This window comes from Microchirus variegatus (assembly GCF_963457635.1).
Source record: "Microchirus variegatus genome assembly, chromosome: 15".
Lineage (NCBI taxonomy): Eukaryota > Metazoa > Chordata > Actinopteri > Pleuronectiformes > Soleidae > Microchirus > Microchirus variegatus.
The window spans coordinates 10,586,341-10,607,120 of NC_139816.1; the positions used below are offsets into that span (position 1 = coordinate 10,586,341).

Below are 20,780 nucleotides of genomic sequence, written 5' to 3' on the forward strand. Positions count from 1 at the left end.
GAAGCCTAAAAGTCAAGGCAGAGAAATAGAGCAGTAACCGCGACAACTGCGAGGTGACCTACTTCGTTACATAACAGCCACTGCCAGGCTGCCGCCCGCCCACTGCTTTCATTGACTCCCTTCTGTACCGCCACTGGGATTATGGGGCTGAGGGCGTTGAGGCATGGCGGGCGCCCCCTCCCCTTCAGCCTGAGGGTCATAAGAAGATCAGGGAGCAGTAAGCCGACTCCTCCCTCCCTCCCTCCCCCCTGTATCCATGCTAATTAAACAACATATAGCGTCACATAGGTCAGTGCAACGCAAGCAGTGTGTTGAGAAAAGCGCGACTGTGGGGAGTTTTCTGAGATTGTTTAAATCGGGCTGAGCTGTAAATGCGTCTGTTGTTGACTTTTGCAGTTCAGCAGTCAATACTCCAGACGCACATGCAAACAATTAAGGTGACGTATGAAGGGCGAGTGTCTGAAGGACGAAGAGCTTTGTCCTTTTACGTCAAAAGTCCTTGGATAGTGTCAAGTGTGGCACTTTGGTCTTTGGATGATGCTCACATTTAAAACGAGAGCACTCAGAGAGCACAGACACCGGTCACCTGTGTTTTAGATACAATTCATGACATTTTTACATTACAATTATAGCTGCAACTAACAATTATTTTCTCGATTAATTGTTTGGTCCAGAAAATGTCAAAAAGCATTGATCAGTGTTTGCCAAACCTGGAAATGACAATGTTCTCAAATTTCTTGTTGTGTCCACAAAACCAAAGAAATGAAGAAAATGTTCATATTTAAGAAGCTAAAACAATCAGAAATCTTGTTTTAATAATGAAGAAAGCTTCAAACCCATTAATCGATCAAGATAGATTAGACGATTAATTTAGTAATCAATTCATTGTTTCAGCTCTAATTTAGATCCACTGGATCCTGAAAGCTTTCTGGTTCTGTATAGATCTTTATCTATTTATCGCTACTACCACCTTAAATATGCGTGACAAAATTCATCCTGATCTGAAGATGTTGCCAAGATCCAGGCATCTGAAATTAAATTGCCGCCAAATCTGTAATCTTAGTCTGATATAAATACAATGTTTAGACAGAGATGATGTCTTCTCTGTGACATTGTCGGTGGCTTAATTCTTACCAAAATTTTGATGAAAATATTACGCCCTTGGTGGAAGTAAATTAAATGAAGACATAAAATTATGAGCATTAAAGCATAATCTCACAGGACACCTGAGCTTCAGTCAGAGAGAGGCTGTGATATTACTTCCACCCGCCCACTCACACAATCACAGTGTTCCTGCAGACGAAGCACAGGCAGATACATACCTAACCTCTGGGAGAACTCGTAGAACTTCTTCAGTCTTCCCACCAGTGGAACCACGGCCGCCCACGCCTGCTCCTGTAACGCTTCATCGCTTGGATTTGAGATCGCCTGGGAGACCAAAAATACAATTTAAGACAACCACAAATTTCTATAGTAACCCTTACAAAGAAATAATAGATATTCAGAAACAGTTTTTGAGGATTTATTAGACAAAACACCTAACTCTAGTCGGGAATTCATTTTTTCTTTTATTTTAAAAGCTCTTCAGCTAAAATCCAGCCCTTCTAACAACAAACAGGCCTTTCTTATACACCATAACTTACTGTTAAATATATTCATCCATGAAGAATGTGTAAAGAATATGCAGCAGCCACTCTATTTTGAGTTTGTCCTTTTATTTTTTTTAAATAAGTCCCTTATTAAGTGTCCTATTAACAAGATTGTGCTCCTTGATTCGTTTATGTTTTTATTCAATTGTCCTCCATGAAGTATTTAACCTTTATTGACAGGACAGCAAAGGAGGAGAGCAAGAGGGAAAGTTCATAGTAAAGTCAGAGTTCACGCCTCAGTACACCCTGCACCCCATCATGACAGTGTTATTGGACAGCTTAACAAAAACAGAAAAGTTCTACCTTTTTTCAGTTAAAAGAAAATGGAAACATTTTTCACTCTGTGCCCCCTAAAAGTTTCACAGTGTGCCCGATTTTTGATGCTGCAGACAGCGTTCGTCTGAACCCTTTAATTCACAAAACCACTGTCATTCACACTCGGGGTCTGTGTGGAAACCAAAAATTGGATGCTAGGATTTCTTCAGTTGGAAATTTAATAAAAAAGAAAACGTCTGTAGTGTCAGGTTTGATTTGGTGGTTACACACCGAGGCGAGAAATCTGAACTGATGTTATAACTATCCCCAGTAGTCGCATCTTGTGCCAACGTGATTCATTTGACTTTTAATCCAAAGAGACCCCCACTATGAACTAAAGAAGTATGTGATATTTTCCATGATTTTTCTTCACGAACGCAGCAGCTCTGTGTGTTAGCGCCAGTCAGAAACAAAACACAGTTTAAAACCATGTTACCTCTCTGATTTCCTGTCCCGCTCCTTTGTATGCCTGCAGCTCGTCCAGGATCCCCTTCGCATCCTTCAGCACCACGTCGACTTGCTCCCAAACCTCTCGCTCAGCATCTGTGGGCTGGGCATCTGCAAAGGACGACAACAACAAGATCAACAGGGCAAATCTGGGATTTATTCCACATCCACAATACAGTTTCAAAATACTCCAGGAAATAATCAAATCCTCTGATATAAAAGAAACTTTCACTTGTGTAAATTAAAAGTTAAATGAAATGATCCAACACATATTTTCTTCCCATAAGCCAAGAAATACAGATGATATCAAAACTAGACAGAATATTCTGATAGCTTTGAAAAAGCTCTCCGTTTAGAGACCAGTTTAGTTTTCAGAGTTTATTTTGCCTTAAGAGAAGTGGCACTGAAGAACGGCAGCACTGCTGTGAACCCTTTTCCACCACCTGAAGCAAGAACACCTTGCCAAGTGCGCTGACTAAACTCCTGCTCCCTTGCAGAAGAAGTAAAACCCCTGCTTATACTACTGTGTTGTGTTAATTATCTTTAAATCATTATTTTAATTTGTGGTGGCATTTAAATAGGAAAAAACACACCTTAAAAAAGGGGCATATTTATAGATATCTTTAAAAGAAAGCACAACAGAGTAGAAAATTTCGATGTTTCGAGACAAAGTTGGAGCAGTGTGAGGCATTGTTTTCTCTAAAGGTATGACAGTTCCTGGGTTTGCCAAGTGTGAGAATAGTACAGCGCAGGATCAAGCCATGTTGAAGGGGCCTTGGGCTACACAGCAGCTGAACTTAAGTGCTTTATATTTGAGGAGGTGGGGGGGGGGGGCTCTGCTGCAACTCAGCCCCTGTTTGATATTCTGCACACACTCCTGTGTGGAAGAGGAAGGGTGACGAAAAAAAGAGCAGAAGCTCCGACGGTAGATTTTACCGTTGCCGCTGGTGAGGAATGCGGAGTAACCCGATAAAGAGTTGATAATGTTATGTTAAGATATTCATGTGATCAATATCAGCGGAGAGGGAGCAATTACTGGAGAGGAGAACTCACTTTCAAAATCCAGGAAAAAATTGGGCTCCTGTTCCAGATCTGTGCATGTCAAAACTTTCAGTAGGTTCCCCATGTTATGATACCTGTTGAGGAAAAAGAGAGAAAAAAATAAATCAATAAAGGGAAAAAAGGAACAGTTCAGAAGTAAAAGTGAGTAGGTGGGTGATACACAACTGTATCCAACTCACGCCCGATCTGCTTCACTGAGTGTATGAACTTGGCGGTGTAACAGATGTGCCCACTGCTCACACACACACACACACACACACACACACACACACACACACACACACACACACAGCAGTGTGTGTTTCCTGTGCCCAAGCGCTCACCAACCAGATGTAAAACCAGAAAGTCCCAAAAATAAAGATAAAGTTACGCGTCTTCCCGGCAATTCATAAACATTTACGGGCAGCCGTATGCAAAATAATCCATTTCACAAGCCTCCACAGGGAAATCTTATCTAATGTAACCGTTCACCGTCTCCACGTACAGTAGATAAATGGTTCCTGTACATAACAGAGCAACCAATTAAACTTTTATAGGAGGATGTTGTCATGTAGAAAACACAAGAGGAAGGGATTATAAAGCTGCTTGGTTGTGATTCAGAGGTCGTCTGCTGGGCTTTGAAAGGCACTCCGTCTTATCCCCAGAATCACAGCGGTAGTGCAATGCAGTATCAGGTCACAAGTGTTGAAACATGACATTAATATTTCACAGAGCATAGAAAACCATAGTACCTACAGCACAAGTGGTAAAAAGCCTTAGGTTTACCACAGAGGCAACAAAAAAAACAGCCATGATTAATGTTCTACTACATTAAACTCAATGAAAAAAGACACCGATTATTGATTATGAAGCTAAAATGATCAACAATTAATCAGTGATTGAGATGATTCACAATAAACGTGGAAATGAACGGGTTAATGTAAAGGGAAGTTCCGATTTGTGTGGAGAATAACAATAACGCACGGATTATAACATTTTGAGCCACTACTGAAGCTTAAAATAATTTGGCCGATTTGTTTATCTCGAAAGATTTGTGTCCCTGCTAAACAAGGAGACAAGACACTGTCAAGTTCCAAATTTAATCAAACGCATCAGAAACAATATAATAAATGAATATGAGCAGATAAATTAGTGCTCAGGTTATTTCTGTGGAGAATTCCATCATTGTACATCATGGTACTGAAATGAAGTTCTACTTCCTTGTATACTTTCATTCTTTATTAAAGTTCTGGATTTCCATTCATGCTCACTGTGTTGTGCACATGATCCAACAACTGTGGCCGTCATCGCTCTCTGCCACTGTTCCTATGAGGTGACTTGCATCTCAAGGAAGAAGATGACAGATGAGGAGGACTGATGTGTCCAAGCTTTAGAAAGTCACACCCACTGCTTCCTTGATGAGACATATACACCCACGTAATGTGGAGTTACGTATCAGCCGAGGGCTGCGACTCCCAGCCGTCTTTCCTCCGACTCCTAGAGAGCACAAGTCTCAGTAGCAGAGGTCAACAGACGTGACCGAGTCAAGGATCAGTGACAGTTTGGGGAGAGTTAAGTCAGCGGAGACACATTTAACCCTCGGTGACGGGGCAGAGACGTTCAGGATGTTCTCCCGAGAGAATGGAAGGATGCAAAGTGATAAACTTCAGGTGACAGATGTCAGCTGTGATGAACGACAGGTGAAGAGAGAGGGTGAGTGCATGAGGTGAATCAGGCCCAAACACGGGTAAAGCTGCTAGACAAGGGAGGCTCTGCGACAGAGTGAGCTACACAGTCAGCAGTCAGGAGCAAGAAGGTTAGGGCTGAGAGGTTTTAAAATGCATGAGCGCACATTAGGGGAGCAGTGACATGTTTCCCTGCATCTTGAAAACCTACTGGGTTTGACAAGGTTTTTTTTTTTTGCCAGTATCAACAGTTTGCAGACAAAAGGACTTAATTAAAAGTACACTCAAAGAGCAAAACAATGACAGAAAGAGCTGACAAACTTGATTGATTGAAATATTTCTTCATTTTTAATTAAAAAGGTCAAATTACTGTGGCTCTAAAATGTTTTTTCTATTTTTATTTATCTTTTATGATCAATAAAACTCAGTCTTCAGACTTATTTACTTCAAAATCCTCCTCAAAGACCGCTCTGGGCACTGGTCACCTGCAAAGACCCACCTGCCTTGTCCAGCCTCATCATATTACCGTCCACTAATGTGACCTGAATGTCTGACTGTGCCAACGCTGGCATCTCACTGGTTGTTGGAAAACAGCACCTGATCCAGCTTCAGAAGGGGGTTAGAGAAGGCCGTCAGTGCCCGCCCTCGCCCCTGCTGGACGAGGGCGGGCACTGCCCATCATCGCCGGGGCTTTCCGCTGGTCCTCTACTGCCACCTTTCAGCCGCTGTCAGACCGTCTTTGCCTGGCAGAGCTGCCAGCGCTCGCAGGGCTACGACACAGGCACTGGCGGCACTTGTAGGCCCCCGTGCAACTCTCTGCCTTTTAAAAATTAGGTCGGTTTTAGGATAGGGATTTATGTGGCCGCATTTTAAAGACCACAAGAGAATCTTCAAGTAGAGTAGAAGAAGAAGAGCAGATTAAATCTTGTTGCAGCTTTTTATGCATCACTCTTCCTGTCAAAGTGTTATTTACAGTTCACATAAACGCGGATCAACACGAGCTTTGATGCTTCAGCGTATGATGATGTAGCTGCCTCTCCTATTAAAGAGTGAAATTCAATACATGAGTGACTGTGTGTACACTGGTTGCTTGGTGACGGTGTAGAAAAAGAGAAGTGCAGACAGAGAGAGTACACAGATACAGTATCAGAGAGAGAAATCGAGGAATTGAAGCCCCCTCCCTCTCTCGCTCTCTGTGGCAGTAGTAGTAGTAGTAGTAGAATGTAGCAGTGCTGGCATGACCTGGGCATCACAGGGAGCCTAACAACAGCCGTGTTGTTGTTTTGACCCCCCCATCCACCCACCTACTGAGCCATCGCGTGCTCATTTTTAAGGAAAGGGGGGGGGGGGGGGGCGCTTCTAAGGCCAGGAGCAGAATCTGACAAGCAGGAGCCTGCACCGCTCTCCGATTGGCTGCACGGATCTACCAACAGCTCACTGTATCCATGGAGTCAAAAAAATTTAGTGCCATTGACAACATTGCAGCAGCCAATCAGGAGCGAGCACCCGGTGTGGAGCGAGTACAGTAGTAGTAGGACTTGAAAGCACATGAATATATTAATACAGATGAGGTAATGCGCCAAAAACAGCGGATTAGCAGGGGGAGCGGGGAGAAATGTTTAATTCCACCACTGAGCACCCAGTGATTTAATGTGATTCGATTTTTTTAAGTATATTTATATATAGAGCACAGCAAACTGGCATAGTCAGCTTTTTTAAAAAGGGAAAGAAATATTGATGAATATAAAATGGGACATGTCACTTTGTTAAAATTTAAACACGTCAATAAAACGTCCAAAAAATAATGGATAATTATAATAATAATTTGGGTAAATTCTTCTAAAATAGATGATTTTCACTGGTGTGATTTGAGTTAATATTTAATTTTTTATGTAAAACTTTTTTTTTACTTTGTTACAGATTTGAACTACTTCAGGATATGAATTTATATATCACATTTTTTTTTTACATTGAACAAAGAATAATCAAAATTGGAGGACTTGCAATTTGCTAAACTGTACTATTTGTTGAATGCAGAATGCAGGGCAAAAGACACCAAAAACTGTGCCACACCCATGCAGCAGTCTGACCTCTGGATGGCACTGCCTTTAAAACATCTCCCTGCTCTCAGAGAAGCAGGGCACAGCTGAAACCCAGCACTGCGGCAGCATCCTATACGAAAAACTGCTGGAGGGAGTGAGGGGGGGGGCGACGGCTGGCTAATGTGAGGGAAGGATTGTGCTGACATTCCACTACTCGGCTGCAGCATGAGGAGCCACGTGCCCCTGCTGCTTTTACTATGGATGGAAAAAACAACGCCCTCCCCATCCCCAAAGCCGGGGCATAGACACCGCGCGGCGCATCACGTGGGGCTCCGCCGTGGAGCGGCTGAGAGCTCGCCTGGGGTGTGGAGGGTGGGGGGATGGGGAGACAGAGCAGTGTTTACGTCTGCTATAAATGTAGGTCTGGGAAATAAAAATGCATGGACTGGCTTTTGTCTGGAGCTTTACGTCCAAAATAAAAAATAAAAAAGAGGAACGTGGATGGAGGACGTGTGTATTATTATTATTAAGGGGAGGGGATTTGAGGCGTCACAATGCGGCAGAGACGGGCAGAGCTAGGCAGCTTTAAACTTGACCTAGATTCCCCGGGTGACACGCCACATCGCATTAGCCCACTCAGTCAGACCTGGACCCGCCGGAGCTCACCGGCAATGGCCCCGCTTTGACAGGCAGAAATATAGGGGAGAGCACTTCCCAAATGGAAGCTGGCATGCGTTCTCTCCCTTTGCCCTCTCCCCCCCCCCCCCCCCGCAGACATGCACTACCAATTCAACCCAGCTGACTAAAAGTGGCTTAGGAGACACATGGTGGGGAGGAGAAGGGGCGGTGGGGAAGTGATGCCATTTGTTTGTTTATGCGAGTGAACTTGATTACCTCGTAGCCACGCCTTGGCATTGTTACGCCTGCGTAAACATCAGCTCCTGCCCCCCTTACCCAGTTTCTGTCAAATCAAAACAAACCGAATGACTAAGACTGACGGAGATGCTCCCAGTGACAGCAACTATATCGTCTTACTCCTGCAAAACATATGTGCGGCTAAAAATACACCCCCCCCCCCCTCTGAAAATCAACTCCTCCGAAAAATCTTCCACCTCTGTTGCCGCCATGATGAACCCATGAATAGCATGAATACAAATTAACACATAAACCTGGTCGTTTGACCGGAGCAGCAGATCAGAAAAAGAAGAGGATGAAAGTGGGGAGCGCCTCATCCTCGGCTAAGCCTCCCCTTCTCTTTAGACGTTTGCATCTGATGAAAGTTGGAAACCATGGCAACAGGCACGTACACAAAGAGTCAGCTAAAATGCTGTGGCTCCATTGAAATCAAGCTCTATAAAAAGGAGGCTATTAGCGCCACTTACACCGAGGCAACACTTAACGCCATCACAACACGCACACACACTAACCAAGCAGCCTGCATGGTGTTAATATCAGAATAACTGATTTTTAAAAGATGCTAAATCAACACGAGGGCTGAATGATATCGGGAAAGTGTCTAATTGTGTTCCGACGGATATTGCAATTTGTTTTATCCGTGGTTTTTTGGTGGCGGGGTTTGTCCGTCTGTCTGTGAGCTATGCTGCTCACGGACAGACGGACAAAAAACCACAGGACAGATCTTGTCTATATTTTTTGGCCGACATGAGTCAGAAATGATTAGTGGCATCAGGGGATGAAGGCTCAGCTCAATATTCATTGTTGTGCAGTATTACCACCAGACTAATTAACTAATATACTCTAATACAAGGACATTAACTAAGAGTCAAGAATTACCACATGTATTATATAGAACAACTGAATTCCATGCTTTGCGGTTTGATATCGTTTAAAATGGCAACACCACAACAATCAGATAAAGCCAGGAAATGACAGATGCACTGTGTAAAAACCAGTATACGGTGTTTCTACGAACTCTTTCACCACTCTTGATTCTCCTCTGCATCCGCTGAACATCTGTCTCAGAGAGAGAGAGGCCCTCCCCACTCTGCCCTTGAGAGTCCTCCAACTCCTTCCAAGTAGAACGTGTTAGGAAATCGTTAGAAGACGGGGGGGCATATTGACTCACTGCCGGCCGCTATACGCAAGCAACCGCCTCCAAAACCCATTCACAGACGGCTCACCGTCCAGTTTCAAGTGCACAAAACAGCCCAGAACCGGCATTACTCTCCTGACCTTCTGATTAACTCACTGACATTACAGCATCCTCAAGAGTCACTCACTCACTCAACATTCACCCAATTGGCTTCGTCCCAATATTAAAAGATGACAAATTACAATTTGAATTAAAAAAACAACATAGCATTAAGTTGTCGTTTTTGCCCCCCAAGCACAAAATTACACTTCGAGAAATTAGGGTGGGGCACAGTAAAGATTTTGGAGGGATGATGCCCATCAGATTGAGTGCCACTCCTGTAATTTCATTCAGTGAGACATGACTGCCACCTGGTGGTTGAAAACAGACGTGCAAAAATGTAGAGGGAGACCACTCCCAAACCTTATACATGCCAGCTTTAGGGATGCTATGTTAAAAAGAAAAAAAAAAAAAAAAATGCAGGCCACCATTGAGAGTCTTAAAGGTGAGTTGTTGTAAAATCTGTCACATTTGCTGCAGACATTTTAACAATAATAATAATAATAATAACGTGCTGGTTCATTCAGAATAAGAAGAGCAGCACTGATGACTGATCCAAGAGCAACATCTGCTGTCCACATGCACATACACACACTTCAGTAGATGAGAGGGACTAATTTAATTTTACACACACAGATAAAAGAAAGGCAGACTAAAACACCAATTTCATGTTAATCTGCCAGACATTAAGGACGTCCAACGCGCACGAGAAGAAAACTCGGACGGGAAGTTACAGCGTCAGCCCTCCAGTGGTATGAATAATAGAGAAGCTGGGAGCTTTTAGCTGACATAACAAGCCACTCTGTATATTACACCCACTTAGACATATTATCTCAAATTACCTATGCAGCCAGTGGGGTTGACGGGGAGCAGCAGCGTCTTCTATATGCTGATTTAAAAGAGTGGAGCAAAGTAATATTTCATTCTGTTTTGTGGTTTATTTGATGGTGTAAGAGCAAAAGAGGATATTAAAATCTTTCATATTTGTCCGATATTCATTTTATTCTTACTTTTAACTTTATAAATTACATTTAATTTCACATAATACCTCGTAACGGCAAAAACTGAATTTTAGAGGGAGGGTAAATGGGGAAAAGGTGTCAAACTACCACTTTGACCCAAATATGCACGACCTTACTCCTGTACCTTTGGCAGGGGTTGGTGAGAATCTTTGCACACCCGGATTTGGGGATTTTTTAAGTAGGCTATTCTTCTGCAGAAGTAGATTCGAGCTTTGAGGATGAAATTAATCTCATGGCTATGTTAGCTGTGTCATTGTGGAGTCATTGTCCTTTTGCGAGGTGAACTTTCAGCCCAGTCTGAGTTCCTTAACAAGATGTACCAGGATGTTTTTAAAGGACATTAACAGTCAACATGCACCCCAACGATTTGACACAGAGCCGTAACTACCAGGTTTCCTTCATCAAGGTTACGAAATAATGTCAATGTGATATTTTAGTTGTTTTTAATCAATTAATCAATGTTTTCACTTTGCCACAGCACTGAGGTTAGGCCAAGCTTGGCTTAATTTGGGGAATAAATCTAATATATTTAAAGCAACCTAACAAAATCTGACACCATCTATACACACTACATATTTTAATACATAATTAAACATCTACACAGGTATGTCAAGACTAGGCTTCGCCAGCTGGGGGCAGTGTCGGCCCATTTATGATCTTAGCAACAGGAGAGATAAGAAAAGCATCTCTTCCTGCTGCTCTCCTCCTCCTCCTCCCCTGGCTTAGCGAGGTAATCCATCCTGGATATATATTCACACAAAACTCAGTCTGCTGCATTAACACAGCCATTTATAATGCAGCATGCAGTCTACTGCTCGCCTGCACCGCCACAGGGTCGTGTCCTGCATGCTAAGTAAAATAGCACGTCACGCAGGCTATTTTTGTGAATGGATACGAGTCTGATAAGGGCACAGCCAGGGCAGCTTGGTGTTACAGCCTATATAACACAAACCAAACACAGTGGCTTTCTCACGAGGATATATCGACTTAGTGAAGCAACCATATACTCATCGAACCACCTGAGGCTTAGCTGTCATGGTAACAATCTCCAAGCAGGAAAAATACTTCAGGGATGGTCAGACAGGCGAGCAGGGGTAGAGACGATGGGAGCTGTGAGCAGGTGAGATGAGAATTTAAAAATGTAAAAAAAAAAAAGGGAAACGTGAACAGGAAACATGAGTTAATAATTGACGTAGGGGGAAAAATAAAAAGAAACCTGCCCAAAAAAAAGAGGAAGAGGTCCATCACTAAAGAACAACACCACAGATTAAGTACACATTTAGAAAAACATGGAATAAGCATTTGTGTAAGAGAAATACTGGACAGTTTGTCATGACAGAGCAGTGACCCTGTGCCCTGCAGTTGCACAAACACACTGGCCTCGAGGAGGCAGGAAGCGAGGAGAGCACCTACTGTACATTACTCTGCTCCCTTTTTATGGCACACAATGCCCTTCATTTCCTGCGCTTGCATCGCACGTACGCCCACAGCACGGCACATTAAGACTATAATAATAGGCATAGGTGCACACACACACACACACAGACGCTCTTACATAATGACACAGTCTGCACTGATGCACATTAGCCATAACTGGAAAGATTAAAACTGAAGTTCTGCTCAGATTTCAAAACCTCAGTGACAAAAAGATAGCATATAAAGTTGTACTATGAAATGTTTTTGAGAAGATTGAGCTAATCCAGAAGAACAAAAAGAGCACAGATCTTTTTTCTTTACATGTTTATTGCTTTAGCATTTACTATACTTCATATTTAATTTGTGTATCTTAAAGGGTAGTCAAGCATTTTAATTTCAAGTGTTTACAGAACCTATGTAGCCTTCAGTTGACGTCAAAACTCAAAATATACTGAGTTCATTGTGGGACATGATTGCTGCCTCTGTAGAGGTGACTCAGCACCTGATACAATTTTTAAAAAAAGCCTAATTCTGGGGTAATGAAAACCAAATTAAGTATAATCATTTTATCTTCAATATCTGCCAAATGAATAAAAACTCACCTACTTTTTACACTTTTAAGTAGGGGCTTAGAAACTAGCAAATAAAGACACGAGTAAAATAAAGATATCAACAAAAATATCATGGTTAAAACAACAACATTTAAGAGACAGCTACTCAAACTGCATCTATGTAGTTATGTATGACGTTTAAATAATGTTTAAGGAAACCAATTAGTTCAAGTTCAAGCTTTTTTGCATGAGTGTCAAAATTCAAACTGTACATGCTGGGGAACAATGCCCATACAGATTGATGTGATGTTTAACCGACAATAAGCATCATTTTACCCCCCGCAAAAAAAATTGTACACAACATCTCAAAGACAGTTTTTCCTCCCACCTGCACCAAGTCCACATCAGAATGGAAAACACCTCCAGTGGAAAGAAAAGCTAAACCTGCGACTCCAAAGCAGTTCACAAAAACGCCTCATTGATTCCAAGTGTGTGTTCCGTGTTGCCCTATGGCCTTAATTCCATTAGAAACAATGGGAGAAATGCAGGCACACAAACAGAACAGATGAGGAATAGTACGTCCACTGCTCACAATGACTCGCCTTTCCAGCATCGTGGTCAATTCAAATCATGACCAGATATGATCTATGTCCTTAAAATAGATGTAAATAGCTATGGAAACAAATATAGATACTGTACAGTAGATTGGTAATCTTGAATGCTGGCTGACGCTTACAATATGAAAGGTGAAATTTGCATTGATGAAGTGACGTGTAGTAGAGATGAGGGACAAAGTCCACAGTGTAATGCAGGGACACGGACAAAACTGTTCACCGAAACTGAACCATTTTGAACAGGAAGTTCCCCACTTATCGTCTTAAAGACAACTTAAATTTGGAGGAAACACTTGATTTTAAAGATTACAACTACTGATGTCCCTCTCATATTAGATTAAAACTGCTAGATCATCCAGTACAAAGAGCAGGGATGATGACAGTGACAGATTAAGATGCAGGGATCACTTTGAAATAATATATAAAAATAGTTTGATAGCCGATCAATGGAAAATTATCCAACAGTGTTTGTTCACACATTTTTCCAACTGTTACCGAGTTGTAGTTCTCAAACTCAATATTAGGGGTTTTAAATGGCAATTTTAGCTATGGAAATTTAATTGTTCAGCCCCTGTTGTAGCCCAAGATGAATCAGGTTCACAGGTGAGAATTAAAGGAGGACTCACCAGCAGTGGAGCTGTGATACCGTCAGTCAGGAGCAGGGAGGCCCGGCCTGGCAGGTGGCCCCGGGTCACTGTCCTCCCGCAGGTGTCAGCGTCTGAAAATGTAAAATTAAGTTAAACCATCTATAAACCTTCAGACAATCTGTCTCTGCCTTATCATATGACATGCATATTTCAGTTCTCTTTTTTTCTACGAGACAGCTCAACAACAACAAAAAAAATGTATAATCCACACAAGAGAAATAAAATGACCGGATATTTAACAGTTACCATGGTAAGGTTGTAAATACAGATGTGCCCTCATGCACTGCCGAGCCTTCCTGGTGGAGTACGAGCCAAGTGTAAATTTCTTTTGGAACAAATAGACGTGCATAAAAACACACCACTTCCTATTGCACAACGCTTCCTCTGATTCACTTCAGGTTTTTAGCACAAACCTCCCTGCTTCCTCCTGTACCAGTGTCATGACTAAATACACTCCAGCCAGCTCATGCTTTGTGTGCACACTGTGTACACTCACTGACGAGGCAAACAATCCAAACTGCTAACTAAACAAGCATTTAAAAAAAAAAAAAAAAAAATTTTAATCTGAAACACACCTTTTAAATGTAGTGAGTCACGCCATAATTCTCAGTCCTTAGGTTCAACTACGAGCCAAAAGCTGTGAGAACAAGCTTAAGAGACCGTGAGAAATTTAGGACGAAGATGGTTCTCATTCGAGTTCAAAACGCACAAGGACAAACTGTAGAAAATAAAGAGGAAAAAGCCTAAAAAAGGTGGTGTAACAGTGGCTTTTCCTCCCTGCTAACTGGCCGCGACCTGCTCCTAATCCAAGAGGTCTGACTTTCTGTGTGACATACAGTATGTGGCAGAGGATCATGGGAGTATGAGGATCATGAGAGTCATGCCTATGGCTGGAGGGCACAACAACTGACCAAATCCACCACCAAACAACCACGACTGAAGCCTATAGATGCTACAGTTACAGTGTGAGGAGCATCATGTTTAATATTTTTAATCTACTCCCCCAGATATCTCATCATAAAAGTGGAAACTACAAAAAAATACAGTTGTTTTGAACAAACGTAATGTTTAATATGTACACAGAAACATCTATTTTGCACGTTAAACAGTATGCAAGAGGTTTGTTTGTCTTTTTTAATTTCGTCATCTCGTTGCTACACACCTGGACAAAGGGCTAAAACTACTACTTTTTTGAATAAACAAATCATACAAATGTATTAAATAACACTTATTTCCAACCTCGACCACAAAAAAAAGAGTTTTAAAGACTTTTCTATCTTAAATGCAACTTCACATTCAATTAGTAGAACGTACAACACCAATAAATATCAACGTCTTTATCAGTGAATGTGTTATTAGGATTATTTTGGCCAATGAGCTGAAAAAGGTGAATATCCTGTGACACCAAGGTACAACTGATAAATTAGCAAATCTCCAGTGACTTCAATCGTTCACAACTGACGACAGAGGAGACCCACATGATGAGATCATTCATGACTCAGTGGAATTTTGTGTGTGTGTTGATTCAACCTTGTTCATCCCTTCAAGCAACAGTTAAATCCAGGCCATCGGTGAAAATAAGCTGGAGCACAGTTAAACAGCGGAGCTGCCGTTTCAAATACCTCCGAGGCATCTGCTTGTCACGTGATAAATTCTTTGTTCTGCAGGAGCAAAAACCTTCACCAAGTCATTTCAATGACACCGAGTCAGAGCAGCAAGACATTGAAGCTTAAGATCCAGAAATGAAATGCCCTAAAATCTCAGAAACACAACTAACCTCATGCGGCTTTATTCCCACGGGATCAGAAGCAATAAAACTAATGTTGCTCAGAGTGTTTTCACTGAACTAAAATGTTCACATCCTGCTGTTTCAAACGCTTATTCGCTCGCTTTGATGCGTCACTTACTTCCAGAGCATCTGTGTCGACATAAAGCCACACATGAAAAATGTATGCACATCGCAGCATTTCCACATTATAGAAGCAGCATGTCGTTAACATGCCACATACATTTGCTTCCCTTTAACTTCATTCCACCACGTAAAAGGAGGTCAATAACTGTGGGCCGGCTACAGACTGTGCTGAATCTGCCTATAGACAGAAACACTCAGGTAATCAATAGGATCTATATGTGCAGTCTGTCTATTTGTCACGCACATAACCTGAGGCTTACAGTTCTGGTGAAATATGAAAAATATAGAGCAGGGGTCGCCAACATTTTTTTCTCCCGAGACAAAATGAAAATGGCCAAGAGCTACTTGTGTACGTGTTCTTGCTTGATTGTACAAAAATATAAAGCAGGTTTACGTTCGATTATTGAAATCTTTAGCGAGCTACTTGGAAAAAGAGCTACGCATTGGAGAGCCCCGATATAGATGCCTTTTAAATCATTGGTTTTGCTTCCACCGCGGTCAATACTGGGTTTTGAATCATACTTTTGAAGTCCATGTCAATTAAAAGTCTTTCAAGTATCCAAAAAACCAGCAAATGTGATCAATAAACCAATATATTGTCATGAGATACACCTAATCAATACTCTAGCGCCAAAAAACATCAATATTTAACTATAGAATTGCAACAAAAATTCTCCACTAAGTCTTCATGCGATGACTGTTCACAGTGAGCTTAATAATGGAAATAATGCAACTCCAGATATCGGCCATTTTGTACACTCCAATTCAACAGACATAGCATGAACATTCAATTCTATCCATTATTTTTTTTTAATTTTCTCCAACAATTGCATTAATAAAATGTTCACTCCTCTTGTGTTCGAATATTCAAATCATAAGGCCCATCCCTAGCCCATGGTAACGGTCATATCACATGACCGTTACCATGGGCCATGTAATGCATCTTGTAACATAAGTTACCCTGAATTTCTAATAACTTGCACAGCAACAGAGCAACTCATTCTGCCATGATTTGATCAAATGGTGTCATAAACTGGTCGTAACTGGATAGTGTGGTGAGACTGTTGCCGTGACGCATGAAACATATTTAAGACTCCATTTATTTACTAATAAATCTTACTTTATAACTGCACAGTGTGTATGCATGTGTTCTTGTAAGCTGGTCCTGATGAGGCAGAATCTAATTTCTGAGGAACCAGTCGGGGATAAAAGTTTGACTTGTGGTTAGGGTAAGGATACACATCAACTGGTTATTGTATAATGCTTTGTTTACACTGTCCAAATGAATGGAATTCAATGCAGTGTCCTGAGAAGAAAAGCTGCACAAACCTCAGTGTGTGTGTGTTTTATTGAAGAGCAGCCTGTACGGAATTGAAGCACAAGGCACTGGTACACGGCTCGGCCCTTCGTGGTGTGAGTTTCGACACCGCTGAATAAAACTTCCATTAAAGCTCAAGTTGCCATGACAACTTCTATCCCCCCCCTTCCCCTTCTGGCAAGTCGAGTTGGGATATCGACTGAAGGTGCCGAAGCCAGCGGAGCACAGCAGAGCCTCTGTGGAAAATGACTGGAGACGCTCCAAGTAAAAATGTCACAACAAATAAACTTGTGGAGAGCTGCTTTCATCTCCACAACCCCAGCACTGGTTTAGATCAAACCAAGTGATCACAGTCAATCCAACCAGACGAGCAGTGGCACAGTTGTTTGTATATACTGTATATGTTCCATATTTCTTTTAATTATTAATACGAGTCAGGGCTGTTTTTTTAAGAAGCACAGTTTACATTTTTTCTTGTCCCATTTGTACTTTATTGTATGACAGTATTTTCTTGTATGTCTTATTGTATGTCTTATTGTTTGTTCTATTAGGTCACACATTTGTATGTATTATTCATTTATATTTGATGTACAGCACTTTGTTTCAGCTGTTGTTCGTTTTTAAAGTGCTTTATTAATAAAGTTGGATTGGATAAGAGTTTCACGTCGAGGTATACAGTGACATGATTGTAACTTCAGATTTTTGCATGCAGGAGGAAAAAAAACAAATGATGTGCTGGTTATGTATAACAGCAAAACAAAGAGGACCTTTCTATAATCTCAAAAAAACAGTTACCACATTCAAATTCAAAATACCTCAAAATACCTAAAAGACCAAAAGGTTTCGTTTTCTGACGTAACTGGCAACCCGTGGTTGCTCTGCAGCTGAGACTCTATTTCAAAACATAAACATGATTTGCAGTCTGCAAAATATTTCTTTTAATGGAAATATTTTGGCTGTACCATTGTTGTTGGCGAGTTCAGTATGTGATATGAACATAATTCCCGAGTCTCTGTGACATATTAGGAGTATTTTATGGCCAGTTGCTTTAGATGTATTACATAATGCGCCTTCAAGTGATTTTAAATGTACTTTATTGATTTTATTGCATGTTAAATTTTTTATCGTTTGTGATATTCTGACAACTTTTAATCAATAAGTATTTTGGGATACCTTGTGCATGCTGTAAAAAGCTATATTAATGTATATGTTTTACTGATTTATTTTTTTACTGAAGCTTTTTTGTTTCACTATTAATTACTGATGTCCCATCATTAAAAAAGAAGGAATTAACTAACCTCCAAACATATATCATCACTACTTTTACTTGTGTTCAGTACTGAGAGCATTTTAATCATCAAAACCCAGACATGGTTAATTAATTAAAAGCAAAGTTAAGTGGGACACAATTTCACCACGGGTTTGTGTGACTGTCGAACATTATGTGAGCATGAAGGTTTGGTGCGGGGGCTGCGCGGCAACACACACAAAAAACTGCATTTCCTGCTGGTCTGCCATCTGTAGCAACACCCGCTCTCCCTCCTTCCCTGTGCATGTCCACACTAACATGTACAGTAGGCAGCAAAGTGAGGAACTCATGTCAGCATGTTTTTACATGCTACAATAATAGCATCAACAGAAATAGAGAACGGCTCATTTTTGTCTACTGAACACTTCTTAAGGGACTCATTCTCTTGATTTTTAGTAGGAATATTGAGTAATCGTTGACTTCCACAGAAAAGATTGATCTCAACTGTTGGCAATCAGCCCGAGGCAATTTCCTTTGAATGTGTGAAAGGTGTGTGGGCGTAGAGGTACATTAAATCCCCATTATTGTTGTTTTGTTCCCACCCATTCTTTTTTAATGGGCCATGATATTTATAGCTTTATGTTGAGAGAGTCAATACAAAGTCCACTTGGCCTTTTTCCCCCCCCACACACATTTACTCTTAAAAAGCTGGTGCTACACATAAATGAAAGCATCCTGTTGAATGATAGGCTGCCTACAGGAGAGGAGGGGGAAAAGAAAAAAGATCAGAGACTTCGCTCTCTTCTCATTATGCACGCGCTCAAGGCTTCAGATCAGCCAACATCACAGGACGGAAGTGAGAAAGTTGAGAGGAATGCTCTGAGTCTAGCAGCACAGCAGATCACAAACGGGCACACACACACACACTGATTCATCTACATCAGAGACTCCATGTACTGTGGACATCAAAAGTAGAAAACTCACCACTGCCACTAAAGGCTACAAAACACCAGCACCACAGCTCCAGACCATCCCTCTCTGCTTCAATACACAACATCAACTGTGGGCTGACGAGCAGGCAGGCGGCAAAAAGGGTCAAAACTATCTCACAATCACTAAATCAAAATTATATTTTAAAGCAAGTTAAGGCTTTGCAATTATTAAAAAAACAAATGTCATTAAAGCCATTTCCACACAATGTTGATGAAGCCCATCAGCTTCTCTGTGGTACTCAGAAAGTGTTGTGCCAGCACTGCACACAGGAAGTGATTCGTTTTACATCAATACTGACAAAGGCAAGAATGAAAGAGCAAGATGTTTGTAACAGGAGTCGAGTGTCGACAAGAAGTTTCAGAAGTGGATTCTAGGAATGGCTCGATACAACTTTTTTATTTCCAATACTATCCTGACATCACAACCTTGAGTATCTCAGTATCTTCCATTACCGATATCTGTCCAAAGTAGTTTTTATTTCATCTCTTTAACATCTTCGCTGTTGACGAGACATCTTATATTGGTGCATTTACCACTTAGCTACAATAACGGATACAGTGATAATGTCTCGTATTAGGCTGATAACAGCATTAATGTCATCTTATAGGATAAACGCTTCCTACAAGTGAATAGCTTAGGGTCACAATATTCTATTTGGTGGTATATCCTCGTCCAATATGATAATATTATATGATACGCTTGGGAAAACATTTTATTAACTTAAGTCCCTGCCAGTCTCACTCACTGGACGTCGCTACTTCATGTCTTTAAAGGGAAACTTTAAAAGTTACCTGGCTGAAGAATAAGGAGTTTACAGCCGGATAATGGGAAAATTGTACAGGAGTGTCTTGGTCGAGATACAGGCAGGCTACAAGAACATGCAATACAATCCTTTACTGTATACTCACTCAGAGAAGGGATCGTGTAAAGCTGAATCAGACAGACACACAGACCTCCTCCTCTCAGGGTGGGGTGGGAGGTTCAGGGAGGGGGGTGCACGAGCAGTCAGCCTTTCCTACTGACTGATTCGAGTGTCATCACTTCAGCTATGATCTGCTCGTGGACAAGAGCGGGCATGCAGCAGTGATGGAAGAGGGAGAAGTGTGTACACTCGAGTCGTAAATGAGATTTCTCAACAGGAGTCCGTGACTGATTTATTCTGAATTGTCAACCATACAAACTCTGCAACATTAACCTAAGTGTGCCAATTAAAGGGACAGTATGGGGTGTGTTTGGAGTTGAGGTATAGGACATTCTTCTGCAGAGATGATCAGTAAAACTTAATAACATATCCAGATAATGTGATTGAGAGTCGAATTACTTGTTCGTGCTCACCTTCAGTTGGACTCAATCTGGCCTAAACGCTCTTTGCGTGCACTGCTGGTCCCATCCTCTGCTTAAATACAGAAATAAAAGGAGTCAGTGCACAGAAGACATCAGCAACAGAAACCTGGCAAATATCAGGCCAGTGCAATTTTCAGGCCAGTCAGCTTCAAGACATTTATATTTTTTAAGTTCACAGACAGTTGGACGTCTCTCAATGGCGCTCAACATGCCAACTACTCGCTGCAAGCTAAACCTCAAACTGCCTAATACCAACAAGCTGAAAATGGGTGCAGACACACTTCATTCAATTAATTGATTCCCATCGAGTGCTGGGATGTACTAGGGCAAGGGCAGTAATACAACTGAACAACTTAGTCAAAAATCTATGTTGTTGACTATGT

At 41.4% G+C, this 20,780-nt stretch overlaps 1 protein-coding gene across 3 annotated transcripts in view; it reads right to left on the bottom strand.

The window, feature by feature from the left end:
• fam49bb (family with sequence similarity 49 member Bb) overlaps positions 1–20,780 on the bottom strand; it is a 37,405-nt gene that overhangs the window by 11,388 nt on the left and 5,237 nt on the right. Inside the window, exons 2-7 of one of the 3 annotated variants that reach the window (XM_083901875.1) lie at positions 20,389–20,449; positions 19,962–20,106; positions 13,561–13,652; positions 3,465–3,547; positions 2,401–2,522; positions 1,323–1,428 (exon numbers count right to left, since the gene is read on the bottom strand). In XM_083901875.1, the coding sequence (XP_083758001.1) occupies positions 1,323–1,428; positions 2,401–2,522; positions 3,465–3,537 (301 nt within the window). In that variant the 5' untranslated portion in view covers positions 3,538–3,547; positions 13,561–13,652; positions 19,962–20,106; positions 20,389–20,449. Of the gene's footprint in view, positions 1–1,322; positions 1,429–2,400; positions 2,523–3,464; positions 3,548–13,560; positions 13,653–19,961; positions 20,107–20,374; positions 20,450–20,780 lie in introns of all 3 variants that reach the window. The other 2 variants (XM_083901877.1, XM_083901876.1) reach the window with 2 other exon arrangements.